The following is a 20,925-nucleotide window of genomic DNA, read 5'->3' as shown; positions in this document are numbered from 1 at the left end:
AGAGAACTCACCATAACGGGAGCGGGGGCTGTAGCTGCCATACCCTGAGGCGTCCACTGCTGCCCGTGGAGTTGGGGAGAATACATGACTGCAGACTGACAGCCCCAGGGGAGTCTGTCAGGGATGGGCAGCCAAACACAGAGCTGCTCAGGCCTGCAGAGAACCTTCTCCCTAATCACCTAGTGTTACCATCATGCCTGTACCTCCTTTCCTGTCTTGAGGGATCCAGATGTTCAGATAAAGACAGTCCTCACTCCCACGAGTACTGGTTTGGGTGAGCGTGACCTGCAGGCAACGGTTTTTGTACTCCTTGGCCTTCAAAGTACCTACAAGGAGAGAGAAAACAACATCCCACTTTAGAACCCTCGGTTCCATCCTGCAGGCCTGTGACTCAGGTCCCGTTCCCGGCCCTCACTCACCGCCATGGCATTGTTTCCAACTAGCAAAATAGCTGTGATGAGACACCCCCTTTCTAACTGGCCACCTCATACCCACGAGACTGCAGAAGCTACAACCACTTTAAGCTTGAGGGAACCTTGGGAATTGTGGCCACAGAATCTGCAGGTTCCTAGTTCTGTCCCGGCACTTCCACACACAGAGTTCCTGTCTACAATCATCAATCTTTCTAACAGCCCGGGCAACATCTTAGTGACATTCACTTAGTGAATGAAAGCAACACCAGACCCAGCTCCTGCATGCAACAACATGCCCAGCTGATCACCTGAATGAAAATGCAGTATGTTACCGCTGAGGCAAGGTATGCCACAGAGAAGGGCAATGACAGAAAAGGGGAACAGAACTTTGACGTTCATGAGGGTGGAGCAAAATATATCCCCAAATAAAATCATTGGTAGCCACCCCTTGACCAGCAGGGGTATGAAAGCCAGAGCCCCTCGCAGAGGAGGCCTCTGTGATACTCAACAAGATGGCTAATGCAGTATTGGGGAAACAAACCAGGCTTCCAAAATGGTATGAGAATTAAAATGTTCTGGGGATGAGGGCAGAAAACGAAAGACATTCTAAATGTGTGTCTTACCATCCCAGCCAGGATGTTGTTGGGGGTCTTCAAAACTCTTTGGAGGAGCAGCAAAAGGGATTCCTTTGAAGATATCGACGTAGTCACCAAAGAGACCCAGTTTTTCACTGATGCCCTCAACAAAACCTCCTTCAGTGTACACCACACCCAGCTAAACACATGCCAAGAGGAGAGAGGGGACAGCAAACATTTTCCCGTGAACGTAGATAGGCAGAATTCACAGCAGAAACACAAATCTCCCCAATCATTCAGCCCCAAGATGCATTCGCTATGAAAACAGCATGTTTCCACAGTAGTGGTGTTCCTAACCAGACTTCAACTGAAATAGCATCCTCTGAAGACTCTTTATAAAATTAATGACCGCCACACTCTGTTAATGAATAACTTGCACTTGTGTTCAGGATTTTATCCAGCAGGCATTTCTAAGCGTTTTACAAATATTAGATGGTGATAAATCCTGACTGCATTTTACAGATGGGGATGTTGAGATACAGCAAAGGAGTGACATGAAGTCAAAGGGAGTTCCAGCAAGAAAGTTTTGAACTAAATGTTGTTTTATGCAATACTGAAGATACCAGCCCGTGCAACACAAGGGTTGGGATTTTTAATGAAGCTTAAGGAGAGTCAAGCACCCAGATCCCCTTGAATATCAACACATACTGGGATTCTCAATGGAGCCTAAGTATCAGACTTACTCCAACTGGCCATTTCAAGGGCTACAGAAGAAGCGAAATTGACTCATAACGAACAGAAATGGACCTTAAATTACTTTGCAGAGAATCTTACAGTCAAGATATAACAGATGATATGCAAAAGGTAAATGTTTGCCACCACCTGCTGCCAAAAATTATCACAATGGGCTCCCTAATATTGCGCCAGGAGCTGTACAGAAGAATAAATCCTACCCTTCAACATTACTGAGGAGGCAGGAGCTGCTCAAACAAGTTTGAGCATGCTCAGGGAGACACAGCAGAGAGAAGGCTGGGTGGCTCTCTTTTCATTGGATGAAAGCTACCCAGATACCAGGAAGGGGAAGATGAGCATTGGCAAGAGAAACATAGGCCAGCCCAATTCAAACACTCTGGGTACACGTTAGCTGCCTACACTCAGTAGCTGGAATTGCCCATTTCCATTATTTACTTTATGCAAAGTTAAAAACAAAACCAGCCCCTTGCTACTTTGCCTTCCTACTTAACCACAGCCCACCAGTACACAAGTGTTTTGGCTGGTGGATCAACACAGTTTGTAGAACTGCTTCCCTGTCCCTCACGTCCCTTCCTGACATGCCCATTCAGACTCTGTGGGAAGACCATAAGACAGGGCTCTGCCACACACAGGATGTGGAATATCCCTTATGCAGCTACTCTGAAGGCTGCCCTGCAGTTCCGTTGCTTTCCCGAATTCACAAAACGGTACAAAGGAGTAGAGAGAACAGAAAATTTGTCCCAAATGAATGCATAATATCGAAGAATAAGTTAAAACTTATTTTGCTTGTATTTGATTCTAGATATATCACACATAAGGTATGCTTCAACTCAGATACCATGGTAACCAGCCCTTTCTGTGTACTTGATCAAATTTTTCTCAAAAATGCTCTATTTGGGTTGGAACTTTCCACATGTCATCTCATCTGTATCTAAGTGGTTCACTGTGCTGGAAAGTTGACTTAAGGTCTGTTCAGCTACTGATGTATTAAGGCAATTGGTGGGAAAGAGATTCAATTTGTTTTATAAAAAAAAAAATCGGCAGCAAAGTTAAATACAGAATTAAAACAGATGATATTTAAAAACAAACCACTCTGGAATAGTTACATTGTGCCTGAACCTAAATTCCTGGCATGCCCAAAATTCCCACTAATTTCAATGAGTTTTGGATGCATGCAGGGTCAATGGTATGTTTGAGAATATATATTTTAAAGTACATTGCAAATAAAAACAGTTTGTTTTGTTATATTGTTGCCTGCAACTATTGATTAACTCCACAGTGCTCCAGGTATATTTTAGGTATCTCTAAAGTGGCAACATTTAAAAGATACTGAGTTGCGTAAATCAGTATTGAACAATACTATAGCGTCACAGATAAAGTTGTTTCTGTTCTTTAAATCCTGGTCAAAAGGGAAAAAAAATGGAAAATCCATGAATCAGGAAGTGCAAACATTAAGGTTCTAATGGCAACAATGAATCACCCACACATACCCCTTAATAGTATTTTCAATGGCTAAACGTAGAACTCTGTATAAAACAGGTGTAAAGTTTCCATTGGAATGTTAAAATGAGTATTTCCCAAATAGGTGTGCATTCAGATTTGCGATCTTTATATTGCAGTACCAACAAGGTTTCCGCACTTAATAGATTCCTTTTCTTACTCAGAAAAATGAAGAGGAAGAAAGAAAAACCGGAAAGTGGAGTGCTGCAGACGATGGTTTATATCGGAGAGGTAGTAGGCAACGAGATATACATTAAAGGAGAACTGCAAAGGAAAGGAAAAAATGGGTTGGAGCCCTTTATATACTATAAAATAGCAAGGGGACACAGCCCCCTTTTTCCCCTTTTGCAGGTCTCCTTTAATGGAAGTCTTAGGTAACTATCCAAAATAGCTACAACATCTGTTTTCTCGTCTAGCTAATGGCATACAAAACCTTAAAAGCACATTTTTCTTCTAACCAGGCAGCCTGTTTTCACTCTAACACAATTTACCTTTACACTGATGGTTATGCATCAATGAACTACCTCATACTTACTGTTGTAGCCCTTGCTACTCCAAGGTAGCAGGCTAGGGCAAAGCACAGAACCTCCCAATGACACATGATGCGTGCTAGACAAGCCTGTCCCAGCACATGTGCCTATATATACTGAATAGGCGTGCAGATACTGGCACATGCCCACGCACTCTGCGGAACGCCCTTCTCGCTGCCGTGAGAACCAGCAGAGACCGCGCACACCTGCAACTCACCTGGCTGCAGCCAAATCTTCCATTTCATGGTTGAAAATGTAGATAACTGGCACTAGAGTATGAGAGACCTCCAGCTGTTGCTGTTATGGGCTGGAAGCCAACTGTTTCATGAGTTCCATGTCTATAAGAGTTCTATGCGGGAAGGAAAAAGACTCCTTAAGAAGGCCCATGTACGTTACATTTAAAGTTAGGCTAAACCATGCATTAGAAAACGTACTATAGGCCAGGCAACAATCTTGCACTGGTTGGGGATTGGAGAATGGAGAATAAAAGACTCAATAGGTCCCAAGAGATCTTTAATTTCTATGACAGAATGTCAGAAATTCAGCAAGCCAATAGCATGTTCATGGCTAGAGGTCCCAGCCTCCAAGCATCTGAAGCTGTGTGTTTCTGTCCCCACACTCTCTCTTGATGAGCAGAATCAAAAGCCGGCTGATGACTGCAAAGTTGTGGGAGTAAATGCCTGGCAGGGACAACATGCATTATCATGGAGAAGTGAATTACTCACTGCCATGGAAGTCTTTTCTAATTTGAGTTCCTTCCTACTGCTTTTCTTTCCAACTTCTCAAGCTGATCGAATGCAGAAGGTGCAGTCAATGTACAAAGAATATTTTATTCATAGAATCATAGAATCATAGAATATCAGGGTTGGAAGGGACCCCAGAAGGTCATCTAGTCCAACCCCCTGCTCAAAGCAGGACCAAGTCCCAGTTAAATCATCCCAGCCAGGGCTTTGTCAAGCCTGACCTTAAAAACCTCTAAGGAAGGAGATTCTACCACCTCCCTAGGTAACGCATTCCAGTGTTTCACCACCCTCTTAGTGAAAAAGTTTTTCCTAATATCCAATCTAAACCTCCCCCATTGCAACTTGAGACCATTACTCCTCGTTCTGTCATCTGCTACCATTGAGAACAGTCTAGAGCCATCCTCTTTGGAACCCCCTTTCAGGTAGTTGAAAGCAGCTATCAAATCCCCCCTCATTCTTCTCTTCTGCAGACTAAACAATCCCAGCTCCCTCAGCCTCTCCTCATAAGTCATGTGCTCTAGACCCCTAATCATTTTTGTTGCCCTTCGCTGGACTCTTTCCAATTTATCCACATCCTTCTTGTAGTGTGGGGCCCAAAACTGGACACAGTACTCCAGATGAGGCCTCACCAGTGTCGAATAGAGGGGAACGATCACGTCCCTCGATCTGCTCGCTATGCCCCTACTTATACATCCCAAAATGCCATTGGCCTTCTTGGCAACAAGGGCACACTGCTGACTCATATCCAGCTTCTCGTCCACTGTCACCCCTAGGTCCTTTTCCGCAGAACTGCTGCCTAGCCATTCGGTCCCTAGTCTGTAGCGGTGCATTGGATTCTTCCATCCTAAGTGCAGGACCCTGCACTTATCCTTATTGAACCTCATCAGATTTCTTTTGGCCCAATCCTCCAATTTGTCTAGGTCCTTCTGTATCCTATCCCTCCCCTCCAGCGTATCTACCACTCCTCCCAGTTTAGTATCATCCGCAAATTTGCTCAGAGTGCAATCCACACCATCCTCCAGATCATTTATGAAGATATTGAACAAAACGGGCCCCAGGACCGACCCCTGGGGCACTCCACTTGACACCGGCTGCCAACTAGACATGGAGCCATTGATCACTACCCGTTGTGCCCGACAATCTAGCCAGCTTTCTACCCACCTTATAGTGCATTCATCCAGCCCATACGTCCTTAACTTGCTGACAAGAATGCTGTGGGAGACCGTGTCAAAAGCTTTGCTAAAGTCAAGAAACAATACATCCACTGCTTTCCCTTCATCCACAGAACCAGTAATCTCATCATAAAAGGCGATTAGATTAGTCAGGCATGACCTTCCCTTGGTGAATCCATGCTGACTGTTCCTGATCACTTTCCTCTTATGTAAGTGCTTCAGGATTGATTCTTTGAGGACCTGCTCCATGATTTTTCCAGGGACTGAGGTGAGGCTGACTGGCCTGTAGTTCCCAGGATCCTCCTTCTTCCCTTTTTTAAAGATGGGCACTACATTAGCCTTTTTCCAGTCATCCGGGACTTCCCCCGTTCGCCACGAGTTTTCAAAGATAATGGCCAAGGGCTCTGCAATCACAGCCGCCAATTCCTTCAGCACTCTCGGATGCAATTCGTCCGGCCCCATGGACTTGTGCACGTCCAGCTTTTCTAAATAGTCCCTAACCACCTCTATCTCTACAGAGGGCTGGCCATCTCTTCCCCATTTTGTGATGCCCAGCACAGCAGTCTGGGAGCTGACCTTGTTAGTGAAAACAGAGGCAAAAAAAGCATTGAGTACATTAGCTTTTTCCACATCCTCTGTCACTAGGTTGCCTCCCTCATTCAGTAAGGGGCCCACACTTTCCTTGGCTTTCTTCTTGTTGCCAACATACCTGAAGAAACCCTTCTTGTTACTCTTGACATCTCTTGCTAGCTGCAGCTCCAGGTGCGATTTGGCCCTCCTGATATCTTTCCTACATGCCCGAGCAATATTTTTATACTCTTCCCTGGTCATATGTCCAACCTTCCACTCCTTGCCATTCCCACTCAGAAGAGCAAAAGGCAACACATCCCAGTAACTGCGAGGTATGGAATTCCTTCCTGAACTTCTCTCTCATCTTTACCCATCAAACTGAGGATGTGAACCCAATCAGTGCATTTTACAGGGAAGAACACACACAGAAATCTAGTTCAGGTTTTTCTCCTTACTTCAAGTGAATTACCAGTCTGACCTGGATCTTTGTCTCAGTTTATATCTGACCACCAAGTAAAACTCAGTTTAGATGAACTCTCTTAATCCAACTTAGTTAAAATTCTCAAATCAGAATCACTTACCTAATGAATGTCCAGTTTACCAAAATGTTTCTGTTGACTCAAAATCATTTTGGGGATATTGGCTGTACTATGTATATCTACACAGAAATCCATGAAAGAATGTGTTATTGAAAAAAAGAAGAGTTTTATTAGAAAAATAGACAGGGGGTTCTGTTTCATGGGGAGATGGACTTTCCCCAAGAGAAATTACTGTTTGCTTCTCATGCATATGCAAAGTTATTACAGATACCCGCACATGTCCCATTGGATAGACTCCACGTTTGATTTAAGCCAGCCCGAATGACACTCTCCAGAGCCTCTCAATTAAGAATCAGCAATGACCTTGTTCGATACAGAATTAATTTTGTTTGAAGTTTTTCCCACTGACCCAGACACTAGGTTTAGAATGGTGTGACCTTCACACATTCCCTGCAATGGTTCTAATGAAAGGTTAACACTTTGGGCCCAAGAGGCCAGTGGAACACCTCTGATCTGGGTTGGATTCAGCACTTGTTGAAGTCTCTGACATATCAGAGCTAGCAAGGATGAAGAGGCTCTCAACTTCTGGTAAGAGGAGACAGTACACTAACATACCCTCACAATGGCTGTCCTAGGAACACCTATATGGTCTCAAAGGGAAGTACAGATCCCTTTGATGATGGGATCAGATGTTGCAGTTTGTAAGCACAGGGAGGGAAGGGAAAACAAACACAACAATCTAATGGCCAAGAGAACCAAAGCAAGTGAAATCCCAACCAGCTCCGCTCTGACCAAAAAACTGCCAGAGTAAATGCCGGCCATGCATGTTGCCTGGGATTGGCAATGGGCCAGCATCCCACAATGCCACCTTTACAAATGCTTGTCACCCCAGCACTGTGAAAATGTGATCTTTAGTGCCTGGACCTTCAGAGTACTTAGCACAACTGCTAGCACCATATCCCGTGAGCCATGAGTTTGGTTAGCATCTTCCCGAAAGCCTGGTCATGATTCCATATCCCCCAGGGCTCAAGGAACAAAAGCCCCAAGCAGCCTCATCCTGCTCGCTCACTGGGTCACACATAGTCCAGGATCTCTGTTTCCATTTCATTCTCGCTCCCATCAGAAGGCTTGAAGTCCTCCTCCTCTTCTTCATCCTCTTCCTCTCCAGAATCGTACGTCAGCTGTTCTTTGCCATCTTCGGTGTTCGACGTACTCGAAAACAGAGCTTAGTCAGAAAGAGAAAGAAGAAAAGATGTCGACATGACTTCCCTCCTCACTAAAACCGGGGACGTGTTTGCAGATAAGATTAACAGAGCCAGCCAGAAGATGTAAAAATGAAGATCATAGTTAAGTCAGGCACCTTAATAAAACCAAATAAAAAAACCAAACAAAAGCAGCTTTCCTGTGCCAGGAATTCTAACAGAACAAGGCCAGGAGGTTTTGCATTTAGAGTGATCGTGCATCTCATTCCAACTGAGACTAACCTAATTCCTTGGGAAATTGGTTTGGCCCAGGACCATGACAAGAGACTTTCCTCTCCTGTCCTTGCTCTATTACAGTATGCTCTTAAATTAAACACATTAATGAAAAGATCCAGATGCCTCCAATTTGAATAACTATAAAAACATGAGTAAGAGTATCATGGAAAGAAGACATTTAAAACCTAGCCACGATGACACTGGGAAGGCAAAGCTGGGAGGTTCTTACCCCCCAACTATTTCATACTCATGCCTCCATTCACTTTGCTGGTCTTCAAATGGCAAAATCTAGTTACATTTTCCCAGTGCCACAGAGTTTTAGGTCTTTTTCCAATGGCCTAACAAGTGCAGCTTTAAGAAGAGCAGGTGTCCTGCAGGTATCCAGGTTGATGACATCAACTTGCACATCATGATAACATTGCAAGTGAAGAATCTAGCCACCTACATCTAACCAGGCAGACTGAGTCTCCTACCACACGAGAAGGGGATCTACAACAGGAAATGAACAGACAAGTTCCCGACGCTACTGCAAAGTGCAACACTGAGACTCAACTGCTCCCAACAACACGCCCCCTAGTGTCTCGAAACATTTTTTTATAACATACCCTCCAAGGCTCAAAACCCCAGAGCCATCCTTACCGGGTCTGGTGGATCTGATGATCTGCTTTATCATCAGAGACATGGTATCCCTCAGATCATCACTGGTCTTCTGAAGGCACCACCCGTCCCGTTCTGTGCATTCTGCCTCCGTGCCGTCATTCCGATGGATGATTTTCTGTAAGCTAAATAGCCGGCAAGAAAAGAGTCAGCCTCCGGCAGCCAGATCTGACTCTGAAACCTTCCTATGCCGCCAAACACCACGCAGGGCACGAACAAGGCTCCATCGTTCCAATCACTTGTGCTGTTTGCCCGAACGGCCACACTGCTGTGTTTCTATAACTCAGCTTTTTACAAGGCTACGCTGTTGACCTATTACTCAACCCCCAACCTGGAGGGTCAGTGGACTGCTCTTCATCTGGTCCCTGCCCTATGACCTGTCCAGCCTGAGTGGCACTAGCAGGAGTTAAAACTCCTGCTGCTATAGTTTTCAGAGTCACTGGAAGACCCTGCAACCAGAAAAATCAGTGTGATTCAGGGTTGCATTCATGAAACAGATTAAGTAATAAAGTTTGTAGTGCTTCTCCTCAAGGATCTCGTAGCATGTCACACACATAAGACCTCCATCGTAGAGCTCGTTGGGAATTTTCCAACAGAAAAAGGCAGTTTCTGCAAAACTGAAATTTTTCATTAGAAAATTTAAATTTTGCCTAAGTTTTTCAGTTTTTTATTGTGAAAAAAAAAATCAAAACCAAATATTTCATTTCAGGTTGATTCAATCCAAACTGGAATATTTCATTTTGGTGAAAAGACCCAAAACATTTTGTTTCAAATCAGTTTGATTGTTCAAATGGTTTAGACAATAAAGAATCAGAATTTTTCAGAATATTTTGTTCTGTGAAAAATTTCAATATTCCAATGTTTTGTCCCAGACTGAGATGAAAACACTTGTTAAATATCAGAATTTCCCACAAGGCAAAAAGGCCAAATTTCGCTCGGCTCTACTTGCTAACCACCTGTAAGGTAAGAAAGTTATTTCCAATGTACAGAAGGAAAGAATGAGGCTCAGACAGATTAAGTAACTCACTCAGATTGCATGAGTCAGTTGCAGAACCAATAAGAGTCCCAAGCCTGTGCTTCAATCACTAGATCATGCCATGCTTTTTTTCTCAGGTAGGTTTCTCTGGCTGTGCTTTGTTCTACTTGCCTATCGTACCTCAACTATGTCTACCCTATCCCTTTGTAACATCATATGCATCTTATGAATGCAGAGGGAAATGATAAGACTGTAAATAAAATGCTTTTCTAAATGTGATGGCTAGTTGGTTACATTAAGTGTCTGTAGTGTATATTTTTAAACCTATAGGGGTACATGTGTACATGAAAATCCAAACTAAAGTAACAGTGCATTTCCCCAGAATTATGTGACAATTTGTTTTTCCTTCTGCAGGTTAAATATTTATCCAATGGGAGTAGGGCCTAACCTACTCCTGTTGAAGTCAATAGGAGTTTCCCCACTGATTTCAATGGATTGGGATCAGGCCCAAAACACGTGTTGGGAAAGTATACTTTGCTAGCTCATACAACTTTACTGGGAAGGAATTTCCAGTGTAAATAAAGTCTGTCTGTTGAGAAACTAGGAATCTCCTAAGCATCCGGGTCAAGGAGAAAGATAGGAGGTTGGGCACAAATGGTGGCCTTTGTAATCAATCATCTGCAAAATCTCCCTTTGTCAAAAGATCCAGCTAATCAGGTGCAGTACCTGTCCACATTCAAGTCACAGAGCTGATAGAACATCTGTCGATATGGAGGCAGATCTCCTTCCTGGAAGATATAGATGGAGTCCTAGAAGGAGGCAAAGACAAAGATTCAATGGGCATTCCAAATCATTTCCACACCCATACATTAGGTTCCTTAAGAGCTATTTCAGGATCCAGGCATTTCCTATAAGAGTTCAGTTCCCTGGCAGAAAGAGGAGTGTGAGAGAGCGTGTGAGTCTGTGTGCAGTAAAGGACAAAGTCAGACTATGGATGCAGCAGAACTGCACTGCAGCCTGCCAGCCACAGCAATCAGAACTAACACAGCAAAGTTCTGTGGAAAAAACGATTCACACCTATTAACAGTTACACTATCACCCATAGTTTGTTACTTCAAAATGGGGAGGGGGGAGGAATTGCCATTACAAGAAAATGGAGAATGGCAAAAGTATAGACTACCCTGTTCCCTTATTTCTTTTGCTTTACTGGATTCTACAGAGCAATCTGAAAATGCACCATAACGGGCTTAAGAGTTTGCTATTCATAGCACTCCACAATCTGCTTCCTGAAATGCAATGTACGTCACATTCAAGGGAAGGGCTGAATGTATGACTTTCCATACTTAGAAAAGACATTAAAAACAACAGCAAACTTTGAGGTGATGTGGATGACTACTGGCTTTTCAGGTTAAGTCTACCATAAGGATAGCTAGAGAGGCAGTATCTTTTACTGGACCAACTTCTGTTGAAGAGAGAGACAAGCTTTCAGGTTTACAGAGAGCTCTTCTTAGCTAGTCACTTGCATCTCCAAGTAAAATCTGTATCAATGCCCATAGTACATCTGGGTCAACACCGCCCCCAAAAGAGTGACAAACCATAACAGATCCCCTTCCTATTATACCATTCCGAGCTCTTGGTAGGAGAGAGTAATACCTACTTTAAGTTTGTACCTGCTGGAGGCAGGTTTTTTTGCATTGGATGTATTCGATGTGTCCAGCCCATGTTTTAGGTCCTGTACACTGACCGTGTGACTTACTGAAAGACATAAAGGAAGAAGATTCCTGAAGTGCACAATAGGTTGCACTTCATGGCATAGTATAGGATTTTAGCTGTTTCTCTACTTCAGTTCAACTTTGTTGGCAGCAGAAAAATAGCCAGCATAGCAAAAGTTAGTGTAAACATTCATTTTTCATTCCTCCACTTCATTCCCTCTACCCTGTTTTTTGGCAGTTGTATTGGCAGGCAGACCATTTCTGCAGCTACTGGGAAGTGTTTCTGATACGGCCTCATTCAACTAGACCCCTTTTCTAATTTCTGATCGCTCACCTCCCATTATTACCCCTGGCTCCCTCAGCCAGACATGTCTTAAGACATGCCTCAAAGGGCAACACTTCCACAGGTTTTAATAGGGCACATATATCGCGATCTGAGATAAAGGAAACCCCAAAAATCTACTGAAATAAGTTGAACTGTGTTCTCTTCACCCACCAACAGCAACGAAAAGATGAAATGAAGAAGCCACGGTAAGCTGCGCACCTTTTTCCAACCCCTTTGCCTGTTCGGCATACCTGGTTTTTTGATAGTGATGGGCAGACTGTAATTGTATGTGCTGCGTTTTGCTTTCACGGGCATGTCGCTAGGTGCGTAACCTGGAGGCCAAGAAAGAAAACAGTTTCTGAACAGAGATCAGCATCCTGTAGAATATTCCAGTTTTTATAACACGGGGTGTTGGACTAGGGTTTGAAAGGAGAGCCAACCAATACCGTGTTGTTGATTTTGGTAAGATGGAGAGAGAGAGAAAGATCAGGGAAATAAAGCTATTTAACATGACAAGGTGGGAAGATGTGCCCTGTCACTGACTTACTGCATGGTCATTGGACCTCAATTTCCCCCTCTATAAAACAGGGATAATAATACTTAGAGATTTAGTAGTTTGTGAAGAGCTCTGAGATCCTTGAAGAATAAGCACTATCATTATTGTATCGAAACCCCCCCCACACAAAAAGAGAGACCTAAATTTACATCACACATCTAAAACTATGGCAGGGAACGTATGAAACTGAAGTACGAAAATGCAATATAATGAGGTGTTTTGTACAGAGCTGAGCCCTGCACTAAACTTAAATAGGCCAAACGAATTGGTAAAAACAACACACCCCAGATGTGTTACAATGGTATAAACCAAAAACTCATGCAATGAAATAAGCTAAAACAGGGGGTCTCAAACTGGGGGTCGCAAGGTTATCACATGGGGGGTCGCGAGCTGTCAGCCTCCACCCCAAACCCCACTTTCCCTCCAGCAGTTATAATGGTGTTAAATATATAAAAAAATGTGTTTTTAATTTATAAGGGGGGTTGCATTCAGAGGCTTGCTATGTGAAAGGGGTCACCAGTACAAAAGTTTGAGAACCACTGAGCTAAAAGATCTTAAACTCTCACTGTGTTGTCTGTAGCATCTGATAGGGCACTATGGGATTTTTTTTGTAGGGCGGATGAGGATGGATAAGAGCCAGATGCATCCTTGAGTTCATAATGCACATTCCTCCATTTTGCACAAGTCTTATGTGCTTTTCCAGCTGGTGGCATTAAATGTTATTATTATTATTTATTTTTTTAAAAGAAATTGCTTCTCCAGCATTAGTTGGCCAGATGGACAAGTCATCCTTGTAACAGTCACCCAATTGGTCCCTTCTGGAAGTGGAAGAAATGACAAAGAAACGAACCCTTAGGTGGCATTTTAAATGTCTCCCCCTTCTGAAATTGTAGCAGGTCCTGGAGTGGGAAGGAAGATAACAAGATATCCCACTGACACGCATTTGTGTTTTGAACATAACGAGGAAGGAAGTTGAGGAGCTTTTTGTTAGGCCTGGAATATGCCCAGTGGCCAAATAAAAGTCCCTTCTGCGCCTCTAACTTGGGTTATCAGATGCCCCCATAGATTCTAGGGAAGGAAATTCAGAAACAATCACCGGTATGACCTCCTCTCCCGCACCTTTCTGCGAACAGAAAGCTTGAGGAAAGAGGCTCTGAGGGTTTAAAAACAAATGGAAAGAGATGACAGAAGAGCTGCGGGGGAGGAGGGGGGGGCAGAGAGTGAAATCTATTTTGCTTGGGCCATTTTACCATATTTCATTCCACAGCGAATTCTGAAGTCCAGGACTTGATAAATCTTTGCTTCGGGATGTTTCCTGGGGTCATACCCATACCGAACCCACAGGCTTCTCCAGGGACCTGTGAGCTGCACAGATACAGAGTATGAGTGGTTACAGGAGACAGTACAGAGATGCAGAGTATTAATGAGCGCAACAGTGTTACCCAAAAATATTTATTTTACAGATCCTCCCTCCCTCCCTCTTTTCCCCCTTTCAACACACGCATTTAACACCTAACCTTGGGCAAAGGAAGGCTACATGCTGCAGATATTTATGATTTCAGAAATGAAGTCCAAAGCTCACAGCAGACTTTTTTTGAGGGCTCCTGCTAGCATTTCCAGATGGACAGTCAATTTGACTGTTTGTTACTATAACTGTAAGGCAGACCAGAACCAACAGAAGCACAAAGCCACTGCATCACTCATTGCTTTAATTGGTAACTATGCGTGGGTTCCATTTGGAAGCAAGATTTTCCTCCTCTCTCCACCCCCTCCCAAAAAAAGTTGGAATTCCTACTTAAGGATATTTAATGCAAAGCTTTGGGTACCAGACAGTGGAATCTGAACAGTAGATAACCAGGAATTGTCCATAGACATCCAGCTGGTCCTCTCATCCCTCTGCCCCCAAGTCTGCCTCAAATAAGAACACGCTGCACAGCAAGTATACAAAGAAACTCACCATATAATAGGCCAAATACGGTAGCAGAAGTTTAAGCTTGTCCGGATGGACACTGATATTGGCCTTTACAGCATTCCGAGACCAGACGGGACGAATCTCAAACAGCTAAAGAAACACACAAAGTGGAGAGTAAGTGTTAATAATGCCAATTTCGATTTCCTAATGGGAATCTGCTTTTTATTACAGCCTCTGGCCCAGACTAAAAGCTGTCACCACATTTCTACAGTGCAGCACGATGGCAATGGAGAGAAAATTAAAAATAAGCCTTATTTAAGGGATGTTGGCACAGCGAGGGAACAAGCCTGCCTTTCATCTCTGAAGAGACAGGCTCAAATACTGACTTGGGTAGCACATGAAATGAACAGTGGTCTCAGCTTAGACCCTAGGCAGTGACCTGTCCCCATCAACAAAAACACACCAGAAAATTCAGTACAATAGTCGGGCTCTGCTCCTGAATGGCTTGAGAGCTGGAAGGCTCAGGCAAACTGAAAGATATGGTTTCACAATATATGCCCACATGAAAAGGATACATTTTCAGAGCTATGGGTAGGGTTTCAGACACATGACATCCACTGCCTTTAACAGAGTTGCTCCTGATAAACTTTCATCCCATATATCTCACATTTAAGAACACATAATTCACTCAAAGTTTAAAATACGTGGGGAAGTGGAAGAAGGTAATGGATGTACCACCTGGCTGTTCAGGTTTCAAGTAACTTAGGATAACTATAGCTTCTCCTTGATGGTTTAAGCCATGCCCTATCCTTCAGTGTATTTACTCTTGCTACCAATAGAATTTTCATAAAACCATGAAGAATCCTAAAACTCCTGGCAATGAGAATTGTAAGTGTCCTGGGGATCTAATATTTCTATAGCACCTTACACCTCAAGATTTCAAAGGACTTGGCAAACATTAAATATTATAACCAGGTACATCCGTGTTATCATTCCCATTTTACAAATCAAGAAACAGAGAGAGGGATAAAACACTGACAAAATTACACAGCAAATAAGAGGCAGAAATATAAACAGAACCCATGAGTTCTGGCTTTCAGTTCCCTGCTCTAATGATCAGACCACACTGTCTCATTCACCATCACATTTATAATACAGCACCTTGATCAGTCTTTAGAATCCTTTGTGGAGGTCTGTAAATAATGTTAAACACAGATATATAAAATAAATCCTTGTAGGTAGCAGTTTTCCGGGAAGTCAAAAAAGTCACTGAAGGCAGCCGATGAAGTTTCTCCCACACACTGTGCACAGGGGGTGGCTTTTGGTCCAGTCCCTTCCCCCGATATTTGGCCTGTACCTTTCTCAGCTCTTCCTCCACGTTTTTATCCACAGGATTGGTGCACACTTTCTTCCAGGTCTGCACTGCAGGCTCTAGCGGCTTAGTGGGGATGTCATCATCATCGAAGTTCACAAAGATGGCATTGTGTGGTCGACGTGCTCTGCTGAGGCCGATCAGGTTCTCACAAGACACCTGGGGATTGTTGTAGCCATCCCTAAGAAGCAATGCAAAGTATTAGTCATACTTTCTTCCTCCTCCTCTTTTATATTTAGTGGCCTCCACTGAACCACGTGGAAAATAAGTTTATTTTCTGGTCTTAGAAAAAGTGGTGGTGGGGAATTGCATTAGGTAGAATAAGGGGTTTCTGAACTAGCCCTTTGCCCCTCAAGATCTAGGGTTGGAAGATATTTGGGTCCCAAGTAAACATGGATTTGGGTAGTCCAAGCTAGGTCACCATTAAAGACTCCCTTATGGAGTAGTCCAGAGTGAAAAAGTTGAGAATCACTCTTCCAATGAGAAAACTATGATCCATGTCCAATACCCCTAGGACAGAGCTTCCATGCACTGATATTAACTGAAATAAACCTTACTCCAGTGGTCCCCAAATTTTTGAGGGTCTGCGCCCCGCTGCCGCCTCCCTGGAGCCGGGAGCGGTGATGCGGCTCAGGGGCGGGGGGATGCGGACAAGGTAAGGGGGCCGAGGCTGGGAACAGAGCCACAGACAGGGGCCTGCAGCTGGGTACGGAGCCACACTGAGGCTGGGGATGGGGCCAGGAGCCGGAGCCACGGCTGGGGGCAGGACCAGAGCAGAGCTGGGGCGGTACTCCCCCCGCTCCTCCCCCCCCCGGGTGGGGGCTGGCATGAGCCTGCTGTGCCCCTCTGAATGTTCCTCCACGCCCACCTACAGGTGCGTGCCCCATAGTTTGGGGACCTCTGCATTACATGTTAGTCACTCAATCAGAATTTTCAATCCACAAAGGCAGGCTTAGCTTCCATGGGTACCTACTCTATGTTCCCATTGCTACAGTCACCAAGAGTACAGGGATATACAGGGAGGTAAGGCAATGGAGCAGTTAAAAATTCAATCCTGGATCAGATTATATTTATTTGCACTTTTTAGCCCAAATGAAGGACAACAGTGAGAAAAATAAAGATGTTTCTCGTGGGAGACATCACAGATTTCATTTTTATTTATGGCAAAACAAACAAAGTCACAGAAGCAAACAGTTCCAGTGAATGCGAGCCCAACAACACATGGCATGTGCACTTGCACCACTCTCCATCAACCTCCAGTTCACTGGGAACATGTGGAAGCCAGCCAAAAGGCCAAACTGATACAACTTCACATTACCATGCAGTGTCCAACTCCCACTCTTAGGAGTGGAAATTTTCTCTTATGTTTAGATGCAACAGACCTTCAACCCAAAGTTTCACTTGGGAGCCCGCCAAGAGTGCCTGATGAAACAAAAAGCTTTAAAGCAGCTATTAAAATGGGATTTCTCAGCTCACCTGCCAAAATTTCTAGGGAGGGGGAGAGAGAGAAAGAAGCTGCCAAATAGTCTCAAGCTGCATCTCAATAGTGGGAGAAGAGTAGAAATTTAAAACAAAAAAACCCTAAAAGATTTATTTTGTTATAGTTTTAGATTGGGTTTAAAGTGACAGAAGGCTTTTAGGGAAGAGAATGCATGGGATGGAAAATGGACACGCAGGTGAGATCATAACTCTTTGTGGTTCTGAGGGAAAAACCTATCTATCTAAGGTACTTATATGGCATTCATCAGTGTAGTGACAAAGCACCTCACAGTTGATACTGTATTTTTCCTCACAAACATCTGTGAAGTAGGGAAGTGCTATTATCCCCCTTTTACAGATTGGGAACTGAAGCACACAGACAAGTGATTTGCCCAGATCTCACAGAATGTCTGTGACAGAGTGAAATTAATCCAGGTCTCTGGAGTCTTAATCCACAACCTTGACTATGAGGCTATCCTTCCTTTTTCTCAGAACCTTGAATGCCACAAGCTGGAAGTCCTCTGCCACAAAGAGATTTGAAATCACATTAATACTTTTCCAGTAAGAACCACATTTACATACTGCACAATTCTCTAGGATACGGCAGACTATTTTTGATGTTTGTTTTGAGACTGCCTGAAAGCAAAGTGAGGTGAGATTGCAGTGCTATCCACCAGACTGTATTTCCCAAAACATGATCCCATCAATGGCTCTCTCTTACACAGTGCAAGGTTTCTCCACAGGGCTCCTTAGTTCAATCCCCAGTAGGCTAGTGCAGGATTACTTCCGCACAGTATACTTTCTACCCATTTCTTCCTTTTTTTTAAAAAAATCTCTGTGACAATGGCATTTTTCCCCCCCAAATACAAAGGAAGTCCACTAAACTCAAACCAGAAACAACTTAATAGGCCACAAGCGCCAACTAAGCAACCCCTTATCTCCACTCTGGAGAGACCTATTTTGTGCAGGTGACTATAATTATCATCTCAGTTATTTCAGAACAAGAATAAGGAAACAGAAAGTAGTGACTTGCCCAAGACCACAAGCTTGCTAGTGGCAGAGCTCTTGACTTTCAGAGCCTCATTTAGCCCATGCTACCTTCCAAGTATTTTTGTCCATATTGTATTGAAACAAACAAAGCTAACACAGAAAGAGAGATATAACAAAGGCATATATCGGTTATAGCCGTTTGCCCTGATGAGGCATGTGAGTGAGATATTTTAAAATGCTGCTCTGAAAGAACACAGATTCCACATTAAAAAACACTCACTCAGTGGTATATTGGTTACTTTAATTCTATTTTTTTCTCATTTCAATTACATAGATAGACTCTGGACAAAGAAACAAAAAACAAAAGCACCCTATGCTTTGGTCATGATCGCTGCCTGATACAAAAAACATGACCCCCAAGGTCATCAAACCCCATCATTTTTCTTATAAGCCATTTTGAAAGATCCTTTACTACCGAACCATGCCAGTTATACTACAAGAGGTTTTTTCAGGTAATGAAGCAGGGATATCCTCCCAGTGAACTTGAAAATTCAGATTTTATAAGTGATATGCTGGCCCAGTAAAAGGTTTCCATTATCTATTCATTCAAGAGACAATGTAACTATTTACTACATCACAAGAAAAGGCACTGACCGGTGTTGTACATCTGGCCGATAGAAATAGTCTATAGGGGTGTCCAGACGTGAAAAAATAGGTGGGGGGATGTAGAGGGGCAATTCCCTATTGAAGAATTCCTCCTTTTCTGGTTTGAGCATCAAGACCTTGTCATACATAGAGATCTGTTTGCTATCAGGTCCAGAATGCATTGCCAGGTACTGGAAATCAGACATTCCTATGAGGAAGGAAAAGTCAAGATAAAAGGTGTGTATCAGAGACAATAATATGCTGCACAATACCTAGTTCTCCTTTCCTCAGACAGCTCACTCAGGGAAGATGCTGTTTCCTGAGCTGAGTTAAATGGGCTAGGTATTAATTCACGTTGGGAAGCAGCACCACAGTCCCCCTACACTGCATTCATAAAAGCACCCTGGAAGCCTTGTTCTACTTTCACTTTCAAAGCATAATACTTTCTATTTCTTTATCTTAAACATCTGCCAAGCAGTCAACTAAAGGCTAAAAACAATAATACATGAAACTACTACTTTTCCCCTTCCTCCTGCATAGGTGCATCCATTATAGAACATCTTGGATTACACCATAACCTAATGCAACAGCAGAGAGGACAATGTATTATTAAGTCACAGTACAGAAGGGGACGGTATCAAATCCAGGTCACACATTGAGGTCCCTAGATACCAGCGCTGTAAGGCTGACATGCAGGGTTTTCTGAACACACTGTTTGTTGGACTCAAGCAAGAGGGAGCACTGCCCTTTTCCCACCAGAACTGCTAGTCACTACTCCACACACATGGTCCGATGAAATTACTACCTTGAAATTTGTAAACAGTGGAGACAACCCCAAGAACTTCCATTTCAAACTTGACTTCCTGTTGGGTTTCTCCTTCAGCTTCCAGCTGCTTCCTCCTGATCTTCCTCTTTACCTTGAACAGCATGGAGGAGGTAGGGAAACGGTTGGCACACACAGGATGGCAGTAGGGATCCTTGGGGCGGAAGTACAACTCGAGCCTTTTTCCAGGGTCGGCATATATCTACATTACCAAGAGCGTAAGCACTTTTCAACATCAAATTTGTCCCTCCAAAAAAACCCACTGAATTTTCCTTTGAATCATGCCCCCTGCCCAATCAACCTCCAAACCAAAACGCTATCCCTGTCTTCCCTTAGTGACCATCACCTCCTTTCCACAGGGCACCAGGCCAGAGCAAGTCTCTATACCCCAGAGAACCACAGATTCTCACACTCTTATTTAAGGCATTGCCCTCCAATTACAGTCTATCTAATACCCCTACCTGAGCCCTACTCTAATCCCAACACATACCTTACGGGGTCACCCACAGCAAGCGCTGAACTGGATCATCCACCCTTACTCAGCACTCTAGACCCTCTTCCCAGGGCTCCCTTTATCCACGACAAATACCTTCATCACCCCCCGCCCCCCACCTCCGAAGTTAACATCTCCCTCTATCCTTCGCCCTCTGCTTCGCTAGGATAGCCCCCAGCCTCCTTCCCCTTGAGGTCCCGTTAACCAGGACACCTCCCACCTTCTGAAAAATCCCAGGCCCTTCTCACTGTAACCCAGTCAACTCTTACCAAGAGCACCCTGTTCCCAGCCCCACTCCGCAGCGCACCCCCACCCGCTCCCTGGGATTTACTGGGACAACCCCTCCCCCAGGAAGCCCTTAGATCCATCCCCACTTTACCCCGGATGACCCGCACCCAGGGAACCCCCTCACCCAGGAACCCGCCCCAACAGGCCTGCAACCAGCCAGGAAAGCCCCCGCCGCCCGGGCATCCTTTAGCCAGGAAGCCTGGTTACCCCGAGCTCGCCCTCCCCCCGGGGCCCCCCTTACCCGGGACACCCCCTCGTCTCCCCCCAGAGTCTGCAGCATCTTGCCCACGTCGCGCACCAGGCCCGGGTACTCCACGCACACCAGCCGCGGGCCGCGAGGCAGCTCCAGCACGGCCGAGCCCTGCTCCCCGCCTCCCCCCGCCGCCATCTCCCCCCGGCCCCGCCGCGCCGCCTCCGCCGCCCG

At 44.4% G+C, this 20,925-nt stretch overlaps 2 protein-coding genes across 6 annotated transcripts in view; both read right to left on the bottom strand.

The window, feature by feature from the left end:
• Positions 1 to 4,116, bottom strand: part of CEL (carboxyl ester lipase) — an 11,522-nt gene extending 7,406 nt beyond the window's left edge. Inside the window, exons 1-3 of the mRNA XM_043530115.1 lie at positions 3,978 to 4,116; positions 1,037 to 1,187; positions 204 to 326 (exon numbers count right to left, since the gene is read on the bottom strand). Coding sequence (XP_043386050.1) covers positions 204 to 326; positions 1,037 to 1,187; positions 3,978 to 4,016 — 313 coding nt within the window. The 5' untranslated portion in view covers positions 4,017 to 4,116. The remainder of the gene's footprint in view (positions 1 to 203; positions 327 to 1,036; positions 1,188 to 3,977) is intronic.
• On the bottom strand, positions 1,050 to 20,925 carry GTF3C5 (general transcription factor IIIC subunit 5). 5 transcript variants are annotated; one of them, XR_006286112.1, is made up of 13 exons: positions 20,743 to 20,915; positions 19,703 to 19,922; positions 18,907 to 19,105; positions 15,769 to 15,964; positions 14,457 to 14,561; positions 13,750 to 13,864; positions 12,195 to 12,275; positions 11,564 to 11,661; positions 10,633 to 10,715; positions 8,913 to 9,055; positions 7,865 to 8,020; positions 3,978 to 4,120; positions 1,349 to 2,334 (listed from the first exon to the last, which is right to left on the bottom strand). XR_006286112.1 is itself a non-coding variant. In XM_043530117.1 (12 exons), exons 1-11 carry the CDS (start codon positions 20,887 to 20,889, stop codon positions 7,869 to 7,871), a joined length of 1,539 nt encoding a protein of 512 aa, XP_043386052.1. In that variant the 5' UTR covers positions 20,890 to 20,915; the 3' UTR covers positions 1,052 to 1,187; positions 7,865 to 7,868. The 5 variants fall into 5 exon arrangements, 4 of the variants coding, with proteins under 4 accessions (XP_037735418.1, XP_043386052.1, XP_043386051.1 ...); XM_043530117.1 differs by lacking the exons at positions 1,349 to 2,334; positions 3,978 to 4,120 and adding an exon at positions 1,052 to 1,187; XM_043530116.1 differs by having other exon boundaries at positions 1,349 to 4,120.

This window comes from Chelonia mydas, chromosome 16 (genome assembly GCF_015237465.2).
Source record: "Chelonia mydas isolate rCheMyd1 chromosome 16, rCheMyd1.pri.v2, whole genome shotgun sequence".
In the NCBI taxonomy this organism is placed as follows: domain Eukaryota; kingdom Metazoa; phylum Chordata; order Testudines; family Cheloniidae; genus Chelonia; species Chelonia mydas.
Note: the sequence above shows the minus strand (reverse complement) of the source record. Positions and strands in the feature narration are given on the sequence as shown.

Bases quoted from the DNA above. Each gene is read 5' to 3' on its own strand.
- GTF3C5 (XM_037879489.2), bottom strand. From the start codon at position 20,889: ATGGCGGCGGGGGGAGGCGGGGAGCAGGGCTCGGCCGTGCTGGAGCTG. The intron at 11,662-12,194 runs GTATGCCGAACA...TATGTCTTTCAG, and splicing joins CATCACTATCAAAAAACCAG to TAAGTCACACGGTCAGTGTA. The intron at 8,021-8,912 runs GTAAGGATGGCT...TTTCTGACTAAG, and splicing joins CATCAGATCCACCAGACCCG to CTCTGTTTTCGAGTACGTCG.